This window comes from Eutrema salsugineum, unplaced genomic scaffold, assembly GCF_000478725.1.
Source record: "Eutrema salsugineum unplaced genomic scaffold, Eutsalg1_0 scaffold_13, whole genome shotgun sequence".
Lineage (NCBI taxonomy): Eukaryota > Viridiplantae > Streptophyta > Magnoliopsida > Brassicales > Brassicaceae > Eutrema > Eutrema salsugineum.
Window position 1 is genome coordinate 6114741 of NW_006256885.1, and position 15178 is coordinate 6129918.

General features: G+C 39.6%; 4 protein-coding genes across 6 annotated transcripts in view; all 4 read right to left on the reverse strand.

Moving 5' to 3' along the window:
* LOC18023421 (E3 ubiquitin-protein ligase LRSAM1) overlaps positions 1-3269 on the reverse strand; it is a 4480-nt gene extending 1211 nt beyond the window's left edge. The window contains exons 1-5 of the mRNA XM_006407496.2: positions 3085-3269; positions 1596-2976; positions 1053-1174; positions 248-823; positions 17-161 (exon numbers count right to left, since the gene is read on the reverse strand). Coding sequence (XP_006407559.2) covers positions 17-161; positions 248-823; positions 1053-1174; positions 1596-2690 — 1938 coding nt within the window. The 5' untranslated portion in view covers positions 2691-2976; positions 3085-3269. The remainder of the gene's footprint in view (positions 1-16; positions 162-247; positions 824-1052; positions 1175-1595; positions 2977-3084) is intronic.
* Positions 3270-4140: 871 nt separating this feature from the next.
* LOC18023422 (NAC domain-containing protein 53) lies at positions 4141-6773 on the reverse strand. Its single transcript, XM_006407497.2, has 6 exons — positions 6399-6773; positions 6020-6297; positions 5742-5921; positions 5002-5559; positions 4814-4937; positions 4141-4712 (listed from the first exon to the last, which is right to left on the reverse strand). Exons 1-6 carry the CDS (start codon positions 6562-6564, stop codon positions 4357-4359), a joined length of 1662 nt encoding a protein of 553 aa, XP_006407560.1. The 5' UTR covers positions 6565-6773; the 3' UTR covers positions 4141-4356.
* A 684-nt stretch (positions 6774-7457) lies between these two features.
* Positions 7458-10481, reverse strand: LOC18023423 (NAC domain containing protein 50). The gene is made up of 4 exons (XM_006407498.2): positions 10077-10481; positions 9204-9481; positions 8905-9090; positions 7458-8298 (listed from the first exon to the last, which is right to left on the reverse strand). The coding sequence occupies exons 1-4, from the start codon at positions 10291-10293 to the stop codon at positions 7624-7626; spliced, it is 1356 nt and encodes a 451-aa protein (XP_006407561.1). The 5' UTR covers positions 10294-10481; the 3' UTR covers positions 7458-7623.
* Positions 10482-12104: 1623 nt separating this feature from the next.
* Positions 12105-14974, reverse strand: LOC18023424 (NAC domain containing protein 52). Of its 3 annotated transcripts, none has more exons than XM_006407499.2 (4): positions 14594-14974; positions 13533-13810; positions 13234-13419; positions 12105-13014 (listed from the first exon to the last, which is right to left on the reverse strand). In XM_006407499.2, the coding sequence occupies exons 1-4, from the start codon at positions 14811-14813 to the stop codon at positions 12385-12387; spliced, it is 1314 nt and encodes a 437-aa protein (XP_006407562.1). In that variant the 5' UTR covers positions 14814-14974; the 3' UTR covers positions 12105-12384. The 3 variants fall into 3 exon arrangements, with proteins under 3 accessions (XP_006407562.1, XP_006407563.1, XP_024015722.1); XM_006407500.2 differs by having other exon boundaries at positions 12108-13023; XM_024159954.1 differs by lacking the exon at positions 12105-13014 and adding an exon at positions 13059-13116.
* Between the last annotated feature and the right edge of the window lie 204 nt (positions 14975-15178).

Genomic DNA, 15178 nt, shown 5'->3' on the forward strand with positions numbered 1-15178 from the left:
TCGTCCTGTAGAAAACCTGTCTCTGTACGATGTCTGAGATCTGTCTGTTGTTGCAAATCCCAGTCACGTGAGCAAGCCCTCTCTCCTCCTCAACATATGACTGTATCAGTTGGTCCAGATTTTCACGAAAACCACTGCGTAAGAGGTTTGAAACACTTCTCCTACAAGTGTGAAAGGAAAATAATTTCATTAAACAAACAAAATATATGCTGGGAAAATAGACAAAACGAATCCACTATCTCTGTACCTGCTTAGTAGCTCTCGAAGTTCAATGCTGTATACATTATCGTCATCAGGTAGATGGAGCCTGTTTAATCTTCTCATTGGTACTACACGACGATTTCTTGGAGCCCCAAACCGTGTCTCAGGCCAATTACCATCAGATTGTCTAGAGCTATCTGCAGGCCCTACACTCTGAGCTTCTACTATTATAGTTTCATCTGAATTCCCAATTCCATCGTGGTGCAGGTCATTGACTGAGTTTTCTTGCCCGTTATGACCTGTGCTACCATTAGCCCTTTCACTGAACTGGCTTAATGTTGCTTGCTGCGAATTTTGCCTCTCGTCTGTAGTAAAAGCTTCAGGCCAAACTCGTTCTTGACTGGTATCTTCTTCCCAATTTCTATCTGCATTTTCCCGGTTTCTTCCCGACCTGCCCAAGTCGATAGGTAAGAGGGGGGTACCATTCTCCTGCCTAGAAGAATTAAAACTCTCAGTTAGCCGCTGAGAATCCTCAGCAGAATTAGTAGTCCTTTGGTTATTCCTAGAAGTATTGATGCTATCGCCATGAGTGTTGCTTTCTAGCCTGTCACGGACTCCTTCCCTGTGACAATCAATATCAATATTGAGAAATTAGAGGCAAGCAAAATGTCAAAAAAGTTATGTCAGCAGAAAGAAAGCTAAAAGTCAACCATAACTGCATATGTTTAATGAGTGGGGGAAGGTAAATGAGATGCAAGGATATAATATATCCACACTTCACAATTCTGAGCATGTGACAAGTATGGGTAAATTTTTAACCATTCACCGGGAATGAACAAAAAAATATTTACCGCAAACCAGAAACTGTATGTCTTTCTCTTAGCTGGCGAAGTTCACTTGCTGCCATTGATGAACGAGCTCTCACTTCGACTGCAGGTGTCTCGTTCCGCAAGAATCTTCCTCTAAGAAGCGACTGTGGCAAAGTGTACAAATGTTAGGTATCAGGTTACAAGGACCTAAGGTTCTATCATTTACGTTAATCTATGGGGTTAGTAGCCCAGTCTTAGCGCACAATACACCTTTAAATTCCTTCTCACATCTTTGGTTCTATCAATCAGGGGTACAAACACCACTAAAGGGCAACGAGAATTTTGGCAACATAACCAGCATACCATACAGGAAAACTCTAGCGCACTCTAAATTTTACAGCTAATATATTGTACTATGTGCAGTCCACATGATAGAAATTGGGTCCAAAGCATGCATTTCGGTCTTATAAGACATTAGTTTGTTTCCCTTATACCGATGTGGAACTAAAGAACCTGTTTATAAGTATGCAATCAACGTTTGTGAAAATAAACGGAAGATGACCAGATGATTTCCTAAAAGCAAACCTGAATCCGGTTACGATGAGCAAAATCAGAGACCGCACGATGCTCCAACAAACCTTGGAGCTCCCGCTGTCGCTCTCTTCCAGTCCTCATTAGCAAATCAACTAATGCTTGCCTTCCTCGTAGTCTCCGCAAATCTCTACGAGTATGCTCCCTTCGCCCTTCCTCATTCTCAACGGCTAACCCTTCACGAACCCTCTGAACTTGTGGACTTTCATGAATCCTGTCATCTTGTGAACTAAGAGATTGTTGATCTTCTCTTCGACTAGCACGAGCTCCTCTCTGCTGACTTGTCATTTGCATCCATTCCCTGATAATTCTGACTCTTTCTCTTTCAGTATCACCAAGCCATTCTCCTCTACGACTATCGTCTCTCTGTCTTGCATTAGATGAATGATTATTGATTCCACTATCCGTCCATCCACGCGCAATTTGTCTCACCCTCTCACTCTCAACATCGCCAAGATCTGGAGACTGTTCTCTACTAGACGACCCATAATCATTCTCACTCTCACTCGAACCCCTCAGGCTCTCATTGTTTTCACTCACCTGACTCTCAGACGCATTAGAGCCCGGCAAATCAGCATTTCTATGCCTCAGTCTCATCCTCTCACGTGCCCTGTTCAGTACATGTTCATCTTCCAAGTCTCTCCACATCTGCAAAATCCCAGATGCTTGAGTCCTAGGCCTCTCAGTAGCAGCGGCCTGACGCCTGGAAGAGGGAGACTGTGACTCCCTAAGGAAAGACGAGTCGAGCGTAGAGACGGCGTGCAAACCAGCAATCGCAATAAGCTCGGACTCGCGGTTCCTCCTTTCAATGGTGGTAATCATCTCCTGAGCCTGCCTTGCAGCCCAACGGCCAAGAATCCGTGACTGCCTCCTTCTCGCAGCAGAGGATTCAGCTATATCATCCCCTTCGAGCACAGACCTCCTTCTCCTCCTCAAAAGATGTTCATCCTCTTGATCATCATTGTCTGGGTTGTGAACCGAGCTGCACGACTCAAATGAGATGCAATCGTCCATGAAATCCTCAAAACCTCGATCAAACTCAGCATCCATAGACTCCGTCTTTTGTTGAAGAGGATCAATATCAGTCATCCTCACACCTTCAAGAAACCCCCAGTTCCCTCACAATTCCCTTTTCTTTTTGTTTTTCGAATCCAATTAACAAAAGACACACAAGAGCTTCATCACACTAAGAATCTAAACCACAATTACCCAATCACAAGGAGCTCTCCGGGAGAAAAAAAAATCACGATAGCACAAAATCTCGACCCAAACAATTCAAAATTCCGCACCCAATTGTCCTATAATTGATCTCACCCGATATTCATAATAAACTCAATTATCAGCCAGAAAATCCCCCAATTCCACTTTCCTGAGGCTGAGAGAAGAGAAAAGAAATATGGATTATTCCGATGAAAATTTACGAAACAATCGGGATCAATTGTGAAATTAACCGGAAAACGATTATCAAATTATCGAGACATACCTTTTCGAGTACTTCGTCAATGGCGAAACGAAAAGGGCAGAAACAAAAACTAGCAATTAAAAACAAATCGATGAACTTGCGAAATTTAAGGAAGAAAAAAATCCGGAAAGAGATTGAAGAAGAAGAGAATCGGCAGTTTATATATGGCACAAGAGAGGGAGTCCTCTTAAGAGAGAAGGCTGAAGAGAGACAAGGTGCCCATTGGTCATATTAGACTCATTTATAATTTAATAATTATATTAGATAATTATGAAGGAAAAAATTGCCAAAATCATCAATCAGTCATCAATATTTTTTTTAAACACCCAAAGATTTAATTTATGAAGCGAATACCATATATGATATATGTATGTCAATTTTATATGTATAATTGTAATATCCAATGTGTTTATATGGTGATTCTATATTTATAAATTGTAATATCCATGTGTTACAATATAATATTCACATGAATAAAAGGCTAATTTTTGAGATCTTCATAAATTCTTTATTAAATAAAACAAGATTTTCAAAAAATATTCTGAAAGGAAAATACAGTAGTATGCTTTCTCTTGAGGTAATAGTTGTATTATTGTTAAAAATTGTTATTTGACAACATTGTAGAAGAAAATTTTTTAGGTAAGATAGATTGAATGTTACATCATATAGAGATGTAAACATGTGTTAAAAATATCTAGGATCACTTCTTAGTGAGTGAAGTGAATATTTGAACTGAATGAATATGTAAAAATGATCGTTCAATAGTATTAACTGCACCGTTTTACAACTATGGCAACCATATTCTATAACCTTCTGAAATCAATGTTATTTTAGCGGTTTAAATTCATTCTCACATGGTTAGCTGCAATGAAAAGCTGTTATTGTTCTTGGTGAATTGTGAATTTATTGAGAAAAGAGAAACCTAGTGTGCGGAGATTAAAACTAGTGACTTTATTGCTCCGATTCATGATGTGAACATTTTTTTCCCCGCTATTATTGTTTTTACATTACTAAGTAGGCAAAAATATAGAACTGATGATCAACATATGAAAATCTTTTGCTGGTTTGTAAGAGAAAATAATATACAAAACAATAATAGCGGGGAAAAATCCACATCATGAATCGGATTACAACCCCAAAACATAGACTATAAAGGTATACTATATATATCTTGCATTGTGATATAAATGATATATTGGATAGAATTAGAGAATAAAACATTGAGCAGCGGAACACTGCATTTAAACCTATGTGTAGAAATACAAAGGTCTTGTTTTTTAAAAGTGGTACTTCTCACCGGGAAGAGACCAAAGTGCTTACTTTGAAACTAACTGAAAGTACGAGGAACCAGAAACACATGGACATTAACATTGCCCTTGTTAAACTATTTCCTGATTTCTCAATCCCATTCTCTTGGACCAACCCGAAAGAAAAGATTAAGTCAAAATTCCCGTTTTTGCGGTATGACCAGCCCATGTAGCTGTCTGATATTGTGATCAGACCTGCGGTTACATGAACCGAACCAGATGATTGTGCTGCATGTAGCCTGATAGCTGCATCCTTTGTTGGGAACTCAGAAGCAAATGCAGGCGGAGAGGGGATAGCGCCCAACATGTGGCTTGCCTTCTTGAGGAACGGATCCTTGTAATCTGCATTATTAGGAATTGATCCATCAGCTAAACAGAACAAGCGAGGACTATTATCATATGGGGGCAAGTTCTGAATCTGGTAAAAGGTTTTGTTTTCTTACCTGGCTCGAGCTCTGTTGCATCTGCATCGACTAGTTTCATACAAGATGCTGCATCCATTTCCTTTTCTCCCATCAATTGTTTGCCTCCTGAGCTTTCCTCTTTTTCTAATTTCTCAGTCTCGGCCTGTTGGTTTAGAAAGGTAAGTTAAAGGAAACTTAAAACAAGTCAAATGATAAAGGGTTTATACCTTTTCAAGGGGCTCTTCTTGATCGGCAATAACATCATCAGTTCCCATCAGTTGAGAAGGATCGAAAGTCAAGTTTTGAGCATTCTCATCGTCCTCATCAAAGAAGGTAAGATAATCTTCAAAGTCGAAACCATCTTGCTGAGTACTGCTGAGATCATTCGTTTCCAGGTACAGACCATCGTTCTGCGGAAGATTACTGCTCGGATCCAGAAACGCCTCACCGGTAAAGTAGTTGCTCTCAACCGGAAAATCATTGAAGTGTGATGTATCAGTCTCAAAGATGTTGTCAGAAGATTGCAAATTTTCTGTGCTCTCGTTCTTGACACCACAGCCGTTTTCTTCATCCGAAAACAATCTACCATCACGGATGATAGACTTCTGCTCTTCCTCAGAGAACTCCGCTGGTCGTTCGAAGTAGCCATTAGAGTGCACACAGTTTCCTGGTTGAATATAGTTTACGGAGTCTGAGTAATTAGTTTCAACATTATCGCTGGACTCCCCGAGATTAAAGTCCAACGGAATAGGAACAGCGTCATAGACCACAAGGTTGTGAGGCTTCTGCAAGGAGCAAAATTCGATTTCAGAAATGGAGAAACATCACAGACAGCCTAAGAGGGAATATGTTGATATACTATTCCTTATCATTCATCGATCAGTATCAAACATTTCACCAATTGCTATAGATTACTGTAACCCTAAAGAATCAAGATAAGCAATAGGACATAAACTAGACCACAAACCTGAACAATATCATCCACGTCGACATAAACATGATCTTCACTTGCAGGAGCTTGATCAGGAACGTAAGTCATATCATCCTCCTCCTCCCACTCCTCCTCAAGAAACGGAGCACCGTACTGTTCTCCGTTTTTAGGACCTGTTCCACTCTTATGGAATATCCTACAAAGCACATAGGCACCCTTTCCACAATTCCCAAGAGACACAAAACAAAACAAAAGTCAATCCCATGACATGTAATAAGAAGTCGGCAAAACACGATTAAACATACAAATCTTACTTGCTGAACACCAGCTTTCTCGAGGTCTTCATCAACCAACCGATACTCGTGCATAACCCAATTGGTTCTTTCGCCACGAGGAGCTCGACCTTTGTGATAAACAAGAGTCTTCTTCATCCCTACGACTCTTGACCCATTACGAATCTCCCGATCTTTCCCAGTCGTCTTCCAGTATCCCTTCTCAGTGGCACGGTTCGTCTTCGATCCATTTGAATACTTCTTATCAAGCACACTGAAGAAGTACCACTCCAAGTCTCTGTTTTTCAGCTTCGACTTGTCTATTTTGAAATAAAAAAAGTATCATTTACGATCGTTCCCTAAACACAATTCATCGGATCTAATCTTGATTCAAGAGGAAGGAAACAAAATCGAAACTGACCTGGGAGATCCCACGGCTCGGATTTGTAGACATCGGTGACCGAGATGGCATCGAATTTAAAGGGTTTATTACAGATCTTTCGTTTCAGATAGTAACAAACGAGTTCTTCTTCCGTTGGGTGAAAACGGAACCCAGGAGCAAGTGACGTCTCTGAGCCACGAGACATTCCAAAAAAACGCAAATACAAAGGTTGAATAAAATTATTCTCCTTAATGCAGGACAGGGTCGTCGAATCGGAAAAGAAAGAAAGAAGCGGATGTAATAGGAAAAATTGGGGTTTTAGAAAGAAAAAAATAAGAAATAGCAGCAAATCGGAGAACGAGAGATTGACGACGAAACCAACGGGACTAAGCTACCGCGGAAAATATGTAAGTGAAATTTTTAGGCTTTGAGGTTTTAATATCAGTAAAGTGTGCCAAGAGAACATAAAGTGACATGCTGTGATAGTTTTTGGGTGACAATCTCTTCTGCAACGACACGTAGGAAAAGACTTTAAATAATCTTAGATTTTTTTCTCTGGAATTTGTTGAGGTTATATATATTTTATCCACTTTTGTAATTGTAGATAAATAAAAAAATTTAAATTTCATTGGGTTGAATCATATTAGAGGGAGGAATTCCATATAAATAATAAACCCAAAATATGAAAATCTTATTTGTTTGAAAACCGGAATCCAACTTCAATTATATCGTGCCAAAAAACTTTTTGGTTATTTAAATAATTACAAATTTACTTGTAACAAAAGTCTTCAAACGTGCTGATGCAACCACATTCGTAATCTATACCGGAATTATTCATGACACGGATATTTATTTTTGGGTCAACTTACTACACAGATTTATTTTTTGGTCAATTTACTAAAAGGTCTCGTAAGGAGGGATAATCTTCTTGTGAAAGACTATTATGCCCTCAGACCTGATCACTAATATCGGTTTTGCTAAACATTTTTTTTTTTCCCTCACTAAAAATTCTTGAGACGATCAAAGAGCGTTCTTGTCCGAAGATTAAGATGATAATACGTGGACAAAAAAAAAGATAAAGATGATGATATATGACAGTGGAGCAACCTGAAAATGTTCTCAAAAGATGCATAAACATCCAAAAGACAGACATAAATAAAAACACACAGCTCAGCGGCTGCGATCCGTTTTATCCTAATTTTACAACAGAGGTGAAGTTTACAGCTACAAGGCAACAAAGAAGAAGGAACCTGGAGAGATGGTTTTAGAGCATTTCTTGTCCCTTGGCGTTGTTCTTCCTCAGCTCATCATTCTCCTGGCGCAGTGCATCGATCCTTGACTGGAGAATGCTGATCATAGCCTCTGCACTCATCATCTCAAGCTTGAAAGTTTCTCTCTCAACAGACATCTGGTGAATCTCTTTCTGGAGATCATTAAGCTTCTCTTCGGGAGATGCAAGTGGAGTAGGAGGAGAAGCTTCCTTGTGAGGACGTAATAATGGCTGCTGCGGGTTTTCTTTCTTGTCGGAGATACCCATGAGAGAGAACTCAAGCAATGCAGAGATGGCCGTGTTGGTGGCAGCAGCAGCAGATGATGAGATTAAGGTTGGTGTGTTGTCGACGGTTGTTGTTGTGGACGAACAGTGGTCCTGTGTGGTCCTGCTTGAGTTGTTATTGGACTCGTTCTGGCGTCTGCGTTTGTATTGGAGTAGAGGTAGCGGAGCTTCTTTGTTGAGAACGCATAAAGGAGGAGGACGGTCATCTTCTTCTTCTGCATGCTCACGTTTGAGTGCTTCCTCAACTTCATCATTATGCTTATTGTTGTTATTCTCCTGCGGAATGATGGCTTTCTCATCATGATTCTGATGGTTAATTTCGACATCCATTGGAGTAGCATCTCTTGGTGTCTCGTTGATGTTAATGAGAGCCTTGCTTGCTGACTGAAATTCAGAGAGAGTACAGTTATATGAGCCCCAGAAGGCACCAATAACTGAAACCAAATGCTTCATAACTGAAACCAAATGCTTAAGCCAACTTAACAGATGAAGATCATAACTGAACTTTCACCAAAACACAACAAATCTTTTTCATTTTGATCAACATTCATTTATCGATTAAGTGAGTTCATATGATGCAAAATGGCAAGCGCTGCTCAAACGAGGATACTAAGTTTAAACGATCTTGTAATGAAAACGATTGTGAATAAATCCATCCCAAAAAAAGGACCTAAGAAATTTAGATATCTTGTGAACCAAGAGAGGTAACTCATCAGATAAATCTTTAAGGTGGATTTCTACAAGTGTTGGTTACAGACTCGAAGTTCATGTAACTCAGCCAACTGAAATAGTACGTAGAGAAGCTTCACTTCAACAAGAAGTTCTTGCATATAAGAAATTTTGACACTTGCATTTAATAAAAACTGAAGTAGTAGATTGGTTCATCAATAGACTAGTCCATTTTTAAGGTGGTTTCATCACAGAGATTTTGCACATAAGAAATACTGAAATGAAACTAATCAGTTTCTGGGTTACTAAGGAAGCACAAACCTCGTCCATGTGATTGTTTCCATTGGCTAGTGGTAGCGGTTCAACCCTGAGCCTAACGTCCACTCCAGGAATCAGAGCTCCTTCATCATCAGCCCATTCCTCTTCCATGAACGGCGCATATCTGTTCCCACTTGGTGGCCCAATGTTATTCTTGTGGAACACTCTGCACAACACATACGCATCTTGCTGCACACCCAGACAAAGGATTGAGTTAAGACTTAAGACAGGATGTTAACTTGGGATTCTTTTGACAATATACCAATCCGAAAGTAAGTAACTGTTTTGGGACAAAACTATACCACCAGGTTTCCATTTTTCTCGGTTTCATATTCCACGAGGCGATACTCGTGCATGACCCAATTGGTCCGGAGCCCGTCTGGGGCACGCCCGCTGTGGAAAACAAGCGTCTTTTTCATACCGAGCAACTGAATGTCACGGCGGATTTCTCTGTCCTTTCCTGTTGCTTTCCAGTATCCTTTGTTAGTTGCTCGGTTCATTCTAGCACCGTTCCCATACTTCTTATCTAACGCACTGAAGAAGTACCACTCTTGGTCCCTCGTCTTCAACCTCGAAAACACTGGAACACAGCAGAAGAGAAAATCAAACTAGGCATAATAACACTAAACTTAGAACTTGAGATACACACAACAAGAAACTTCATGTCCTGAAACACAAGCAAACTAAAGTGGAGCACAAGTTAGCAAGAAATCCTTAGGGGAGCTGAAAGACACAACACACCAAATGACAAAAAATGAAACCGGACTTAATAACATTAAACACAGCACTTCAGATAAACCAATCGCAGAACAACAGACTTCATTTCCTGAAACACAAGCAAACAAAACTGAAGCACAAGATAGCAGGAAATTCTTAAGGAATCTGGATGAAAAAAAAAACTAGATTTTGCCAAGTTAATAAGTCGATTGGAAGTAATTCTTTGAGCCTAAACATAGCGAAGGGAACTAACAGAGAATCTGCAACAAAATCATCCCAGAAAATGAATCGGCGCCCATCAAAGCAAAAACCTTTCTCCCAGAATTGAGTCAGAAGACGAACAAGCGAAGAAGCCCAGGCCACGAACAATCACAAGCAACAAATTTCACTCTCACAGAAAAAACCCAATTCATACAGATACCCAAAATGAAAGAGAAAGATACAGTAACTGAGCAGACCTGCTAAATCCCAGGGCTCATGCTTGTAAATATCGACCTCCCCAATCGCATCGAAACGTACGGGTTTGCTCAGAACCTTTCGCTTCAAGTAATAGCTCACAAGTTCCTCATCAGTCGGATGAAATCGGAAGCCAGGAGCAAGCGCCGTCGCCGCCGCAGTACTCGGAGCAGTCGCTGATGGCGGCGAGGACAGAGCAGCCACAGATTCGCGACCCATTAAAGCAAAGACCGTACTTGTTCTAGGGTTTCTTCTAAATCTCTCTTTCCCCAAACCTCACCAGACGAACACCCAACAGAGAAATGTTGGGAAAATGGGTTTTTTTGATATGATGGAGAAAGAAACCAAAAGAGAGGAAGCCCAAGATTAAAGGTACCTTCAATTGCAAGAAATTTATTTCTTTTTGCTTTTCTCAGAAGGCTTAAAAACAAAATTTCGGATTGCAATTGAATTGGATTGTTCTCATTTTTTCTTTTTTTTAAGAGTGTTGCAATAATAAACCCTAGCAAATGTTACTGCATAGGTTTTGTCGTATTATGTAATAAAATGAAAGAAATGAAAGAATGCTGTCGTGTCTTGTGGTCTCAAAGTAATTTTACAATCTTTCATCTCCTAAAGTAGAATTACAGTCTAAGAGGTAATTCTGCAAAGAAACTTTTCCAGAAATGAATCTGAGCCCATAAAGATAAACCATTTTTCGGGAATTAAATCAGAAGACTAAAGCCCGCAAAGAAGCTAAAACCACAGAAATCTCAAATCACAAGCTATAATAGACGCACAAACTCGTAAATGAGATACACAAACAATAAATTTTGAAACAAAATGCTAAACATAGACAAATTCCGTATAACATAAATCAAAAATCCACCCAATTTAATAAAACCCTATGAAATCCCATTATTACAATATAAAACCATTCCAAAATTAATACGTTTGTACAAAAAATGTACTCTGATAATATTTCTTTTTTGAAACATATGTATACCCAAAATGAAAAGGTGTTTTTAAAAATTAAAATAAACTAAAAGAATAAGATAATTTTTGTACAATAATCTTAGAAGCTTGTAGATTAAGCTTTGATAATAAGATGCACCAAAAAAACATATTCTTACATGGGTTCTGCAGCTGCAAATCAGATAATTTATGGTCTATATCATTGGCTCCATTATGGCTAGCCAAACCGCCAAGTAAATACGGCCAGGCTAAGTAGTGGTCCACTCATAGCCACCCATCACTAAGTCTATAAAGAAATTAATGAGGTTTTTGTCAATAATCCATCACCGATCATATCGAATAATAAAACATATAAAAACAAATTAAATATTATATAGAAATAAAGATTTTAGAATTCTGAAAAACTAAGAAAAAGAGGACCACGAACCAATGGGAACTAAGCAATTGTTGAAAAGTTATAAGTGAAAGTTTACTTGTGTTTTGCTTTCAATATCTCTATCTAACTGTGTCCAAGAAAGTATTTATATATTGAGGGTGTTGTGACAATGTTTGAACAACATCTATTGGATAGACAAAACAAAATTTGGGACAAGATTTTAATCCGAATTTGTTGAGATAGTTGTTTAGCTCAAGTTTATATACAGTATTTCCCTTTTTAATTAATTTCTTTAGCAAATAACTTGTTTAAAAGAAATTGAATTGAAGTATACATATATATTATTTGAAAAAGTGGAGGCCTTATCGTACCAAACCTTTTTGCTTTTTAAAATAATTGCAAATTACGTCTAACAAAAGTCTTCTAACGTCGTTGACGGGAACTACATTAATAAGTAAATCGTAACGCTATCCAAATTGTTAAATCACGGTTATATCCTGACCTATCATTAATCACGATGACCTATCATTAATCACGAGGAGACGTAAGAAGCTCTCTTCTCATTTCTCATGGAGACGGAAAACATATGAATTATGAAAGAGCTCATAATTCATAATCAGTAAGATTACAGCTTCAAGGCAAATTGAAACGACAATTATGTCCTAAAAGCAGACCACTATTTATAATAACGGTAAATCAGGGAGATTGAACATTCCTTAGACAAATTAAATAGTGTTCTTGACAGAAAGACTAGATGACAATATACGACAGAAAGACTAGATGACAATATATGACAATGGAGCAACCTGAAATTGATTTCAAAAGATGCATAAACATCAGAAAAAAAAAAGGAAAGATAAGAAAGCACCGGGACCGGTTTTCAATCGAAGAAGCTACATAGAAACTAGAAAGCTCATAATACTGGGGGGAGATTACAGCTCTAAAAGGCAAAGAAGAAGAAGAAATCTGGAGAGATGGTTTTAGAGCATTTCTTGTCCCTTGGCGTTGTTCTTCCTCAGCTCATCGTTCTCCTGGCGCAGTGCATCGATCCTTGACTGGAGAATGCTGATCATAGCCTCTGCACTCATCATCTCAAGCTTGAAAGTTTCTCTCTCAACAGACATCTGATGAATCTCTTTCTGGAGATCATTGAGCTTCTCTTCTGGAGATGCAAGTGGAGTAGGAGGAGAAGCTTCCTTGTGAGGACGTAATAATGGCTGCTGCGGGTTTTCTTTCTTGTCGGAGATACCCATGAGAGAGAACTCAAGCAATGCAGAGATGGCCGTGTTGGTGGCAGCAGCAGCAGATGATGAGACCAAGGTTGGTGTGTTGTCGACGGTTGTTGTTGTGGACGAACAGTGTTCCAGTGTGGTCATGCTTGAGTTGTTGTTAGACTCGTTCTGGCGTCTGCGTTTGTATTGGAGTAGAGGTAGCGGAGCTTCTTTGTTGAGAACGCATAAAGGAGGAGGACGATCCTCTTCATCTGCGTGCTCACGTTTGGGTGCTTCCTCACCTTCATTACATTGGTTATTCTCATCATGATTCTGATGGTCCATTGGAGTAGTCTCATTTGGTGGCTCGTTGATGTTAATGAGGTCCTTGGTTCCTGGCTGGGTTTCCTACCACAAATTTCAAGTTATGTGAACTCCAGAAGCCACAAATAAAATATCTGGGAACCAAATGCGTTGATCTACGTTTCAGATGAAGATAAACTGAAATGTTCACCACAACACAACAAATCCTTCAGTACGCTTCATCACAGAGATTTTGCATATAAGAAATACTGAAATGAAACTAATCAGCTTCTGGGTTATCAAGGAAGCACAAACCTCGTCCATGTGATTGTTTCCATTGGCAAGTCGTAATGGTTCAACCCTGGCCCTAACGTCCACTCCAGGGATCAGAGCTCCTTCATCATCAGCCCATTCCTCTTCCATGAACGGCGCATATCTGTTCCCACTTGGTGGCCCAATGTTATTCTTGTGGAACACTCTGCACAACACATACGCATCTTGCTGCACACCCAGACAAAGGATTGAGTTAAGACTTAAGACAGGATGTTAACTTGGGATTCTTTTGACAATATACCAATCCGAAAGTAAGTAACTGTTTTGGGACAAAACTATACCACCAGGTTTCCATTTTTCTCGGTTTCATATTCCACGAGGCGATACTCGTGCATGACCCAATTGGTCCGGAGCCCGTCTGGGGCACGCCCGCTGTGGAAAACAAGCGTCTTTTTCATACCGAGCAACTGAATGTCACGGCGGATTTCTCTGTCCTTTCCTGTTGCTTTCCAGTATCCTTTGTTAGTTGCTCGGTTCATTCTAGCACCGTTCCCATACTTCTTATCTAACGCGCTGAAGAAGTACCACTCTTGGTCCCTCGTCTTCAACCTCGAAAACACTGGAACACAGCAGAAGAGAAAATCAAACCAGACATAATAACACTAAACTTAGAACTTGAGATACACACAACAAGAAAACTTCATGTCCTGAAACACAAGCAACCGAAAGTGGAGCATAAGTTAGCAAGAAATCCCTTACGGAATCTGAAATACAACACACCAGATGACAAAAATGAAACCCGACTTCATAACACTAAACTCAAAACTTCCGATAACCAAACAGACAACAACAAAACTTCATGTCCTGAAACACAAGCAAACTAAAGTGGAGCACAAGTTAGCAAGAAATCCTTAGGGGATCTGAAAGACACAACACACCAGATGACAAAAAATGAAACCGGGCTTAATAACATTAAACACAACACTTCAGATAAAACAATCACAGAACAACAGACTTCATTTCCTGAAACACAAGCAAACAAAACTGAAGCACAAGATAGCAAGAAATTCTGAAGGAATCTGAAAAAAAAAAAAAAAAAAACTAGATTTTGCCCAGTTTATACGTCGATTGGAAGTAAATTTTTGACAGTGTTGCAGCCTAAACACAGCGAAGGGAACTAACAGAGAATCTGCAACAAAATTATCCCAGAAAATGAATCGGCGCCCATGAAAGCAAAAAACTTTCTCCCAGAAATGAGTCAGAAGACGAACCAGCGAAGAAGCCCAGGCCACAAACAATCCCAAATCACAAGCAACAAATTTCACTCTCACAGAAAAAAACCAGTTCATACAGATTCCCAAAATGAAACAGAGGAAGAGAGAGAGTCAGTAACCGAGCGGACCTGCTAAATCCCAGGGCTCATGCTTGTAGATATCGACCTCCCCAATCGCATCGAAGCGTACGGGTTTGTTCTGAACCTTCCGCTTCAAGTAATAGCTCACGAGTTCCTCATCAGTCGGATGAAATCGGAAGCCCGGAGCAAGCGACGTCGCCGCCGCAGCAGTACCCGTAGCAGTCGCCGTCGGCGGCGAGGACAGAGCAGCCACAGATTCGCGACCCATTAAAGCAAAGACCGTAGTTGTTATAGGGTTTCTTCTAAATCTCGTTTTCCCCAAACCTCACCACTCTAGGAGCAAGACAAGTTGGCAAATGGGACTTTGATTTTGATGGAGAAAAACCAAAGAGAGAAGCCCAAGATTAAAAGGTACCTTCAATTGCAAGAAATTTATTTCTTTAATGGAAGAAGAAACAATTGCTATTCCGATTTGATTTCCATTTTTCATTTTCCCAATTAATTATTATTACTACTACTATTTTTCTCTTTTTGTTGCAGTAATAAAACCCTTGAAAATGTTACTACATATAATTTTGTCGTTTTATGCAGTAGTATAAAGGCAACAACACTGTCGTGGTGGTCTGAAAAGTA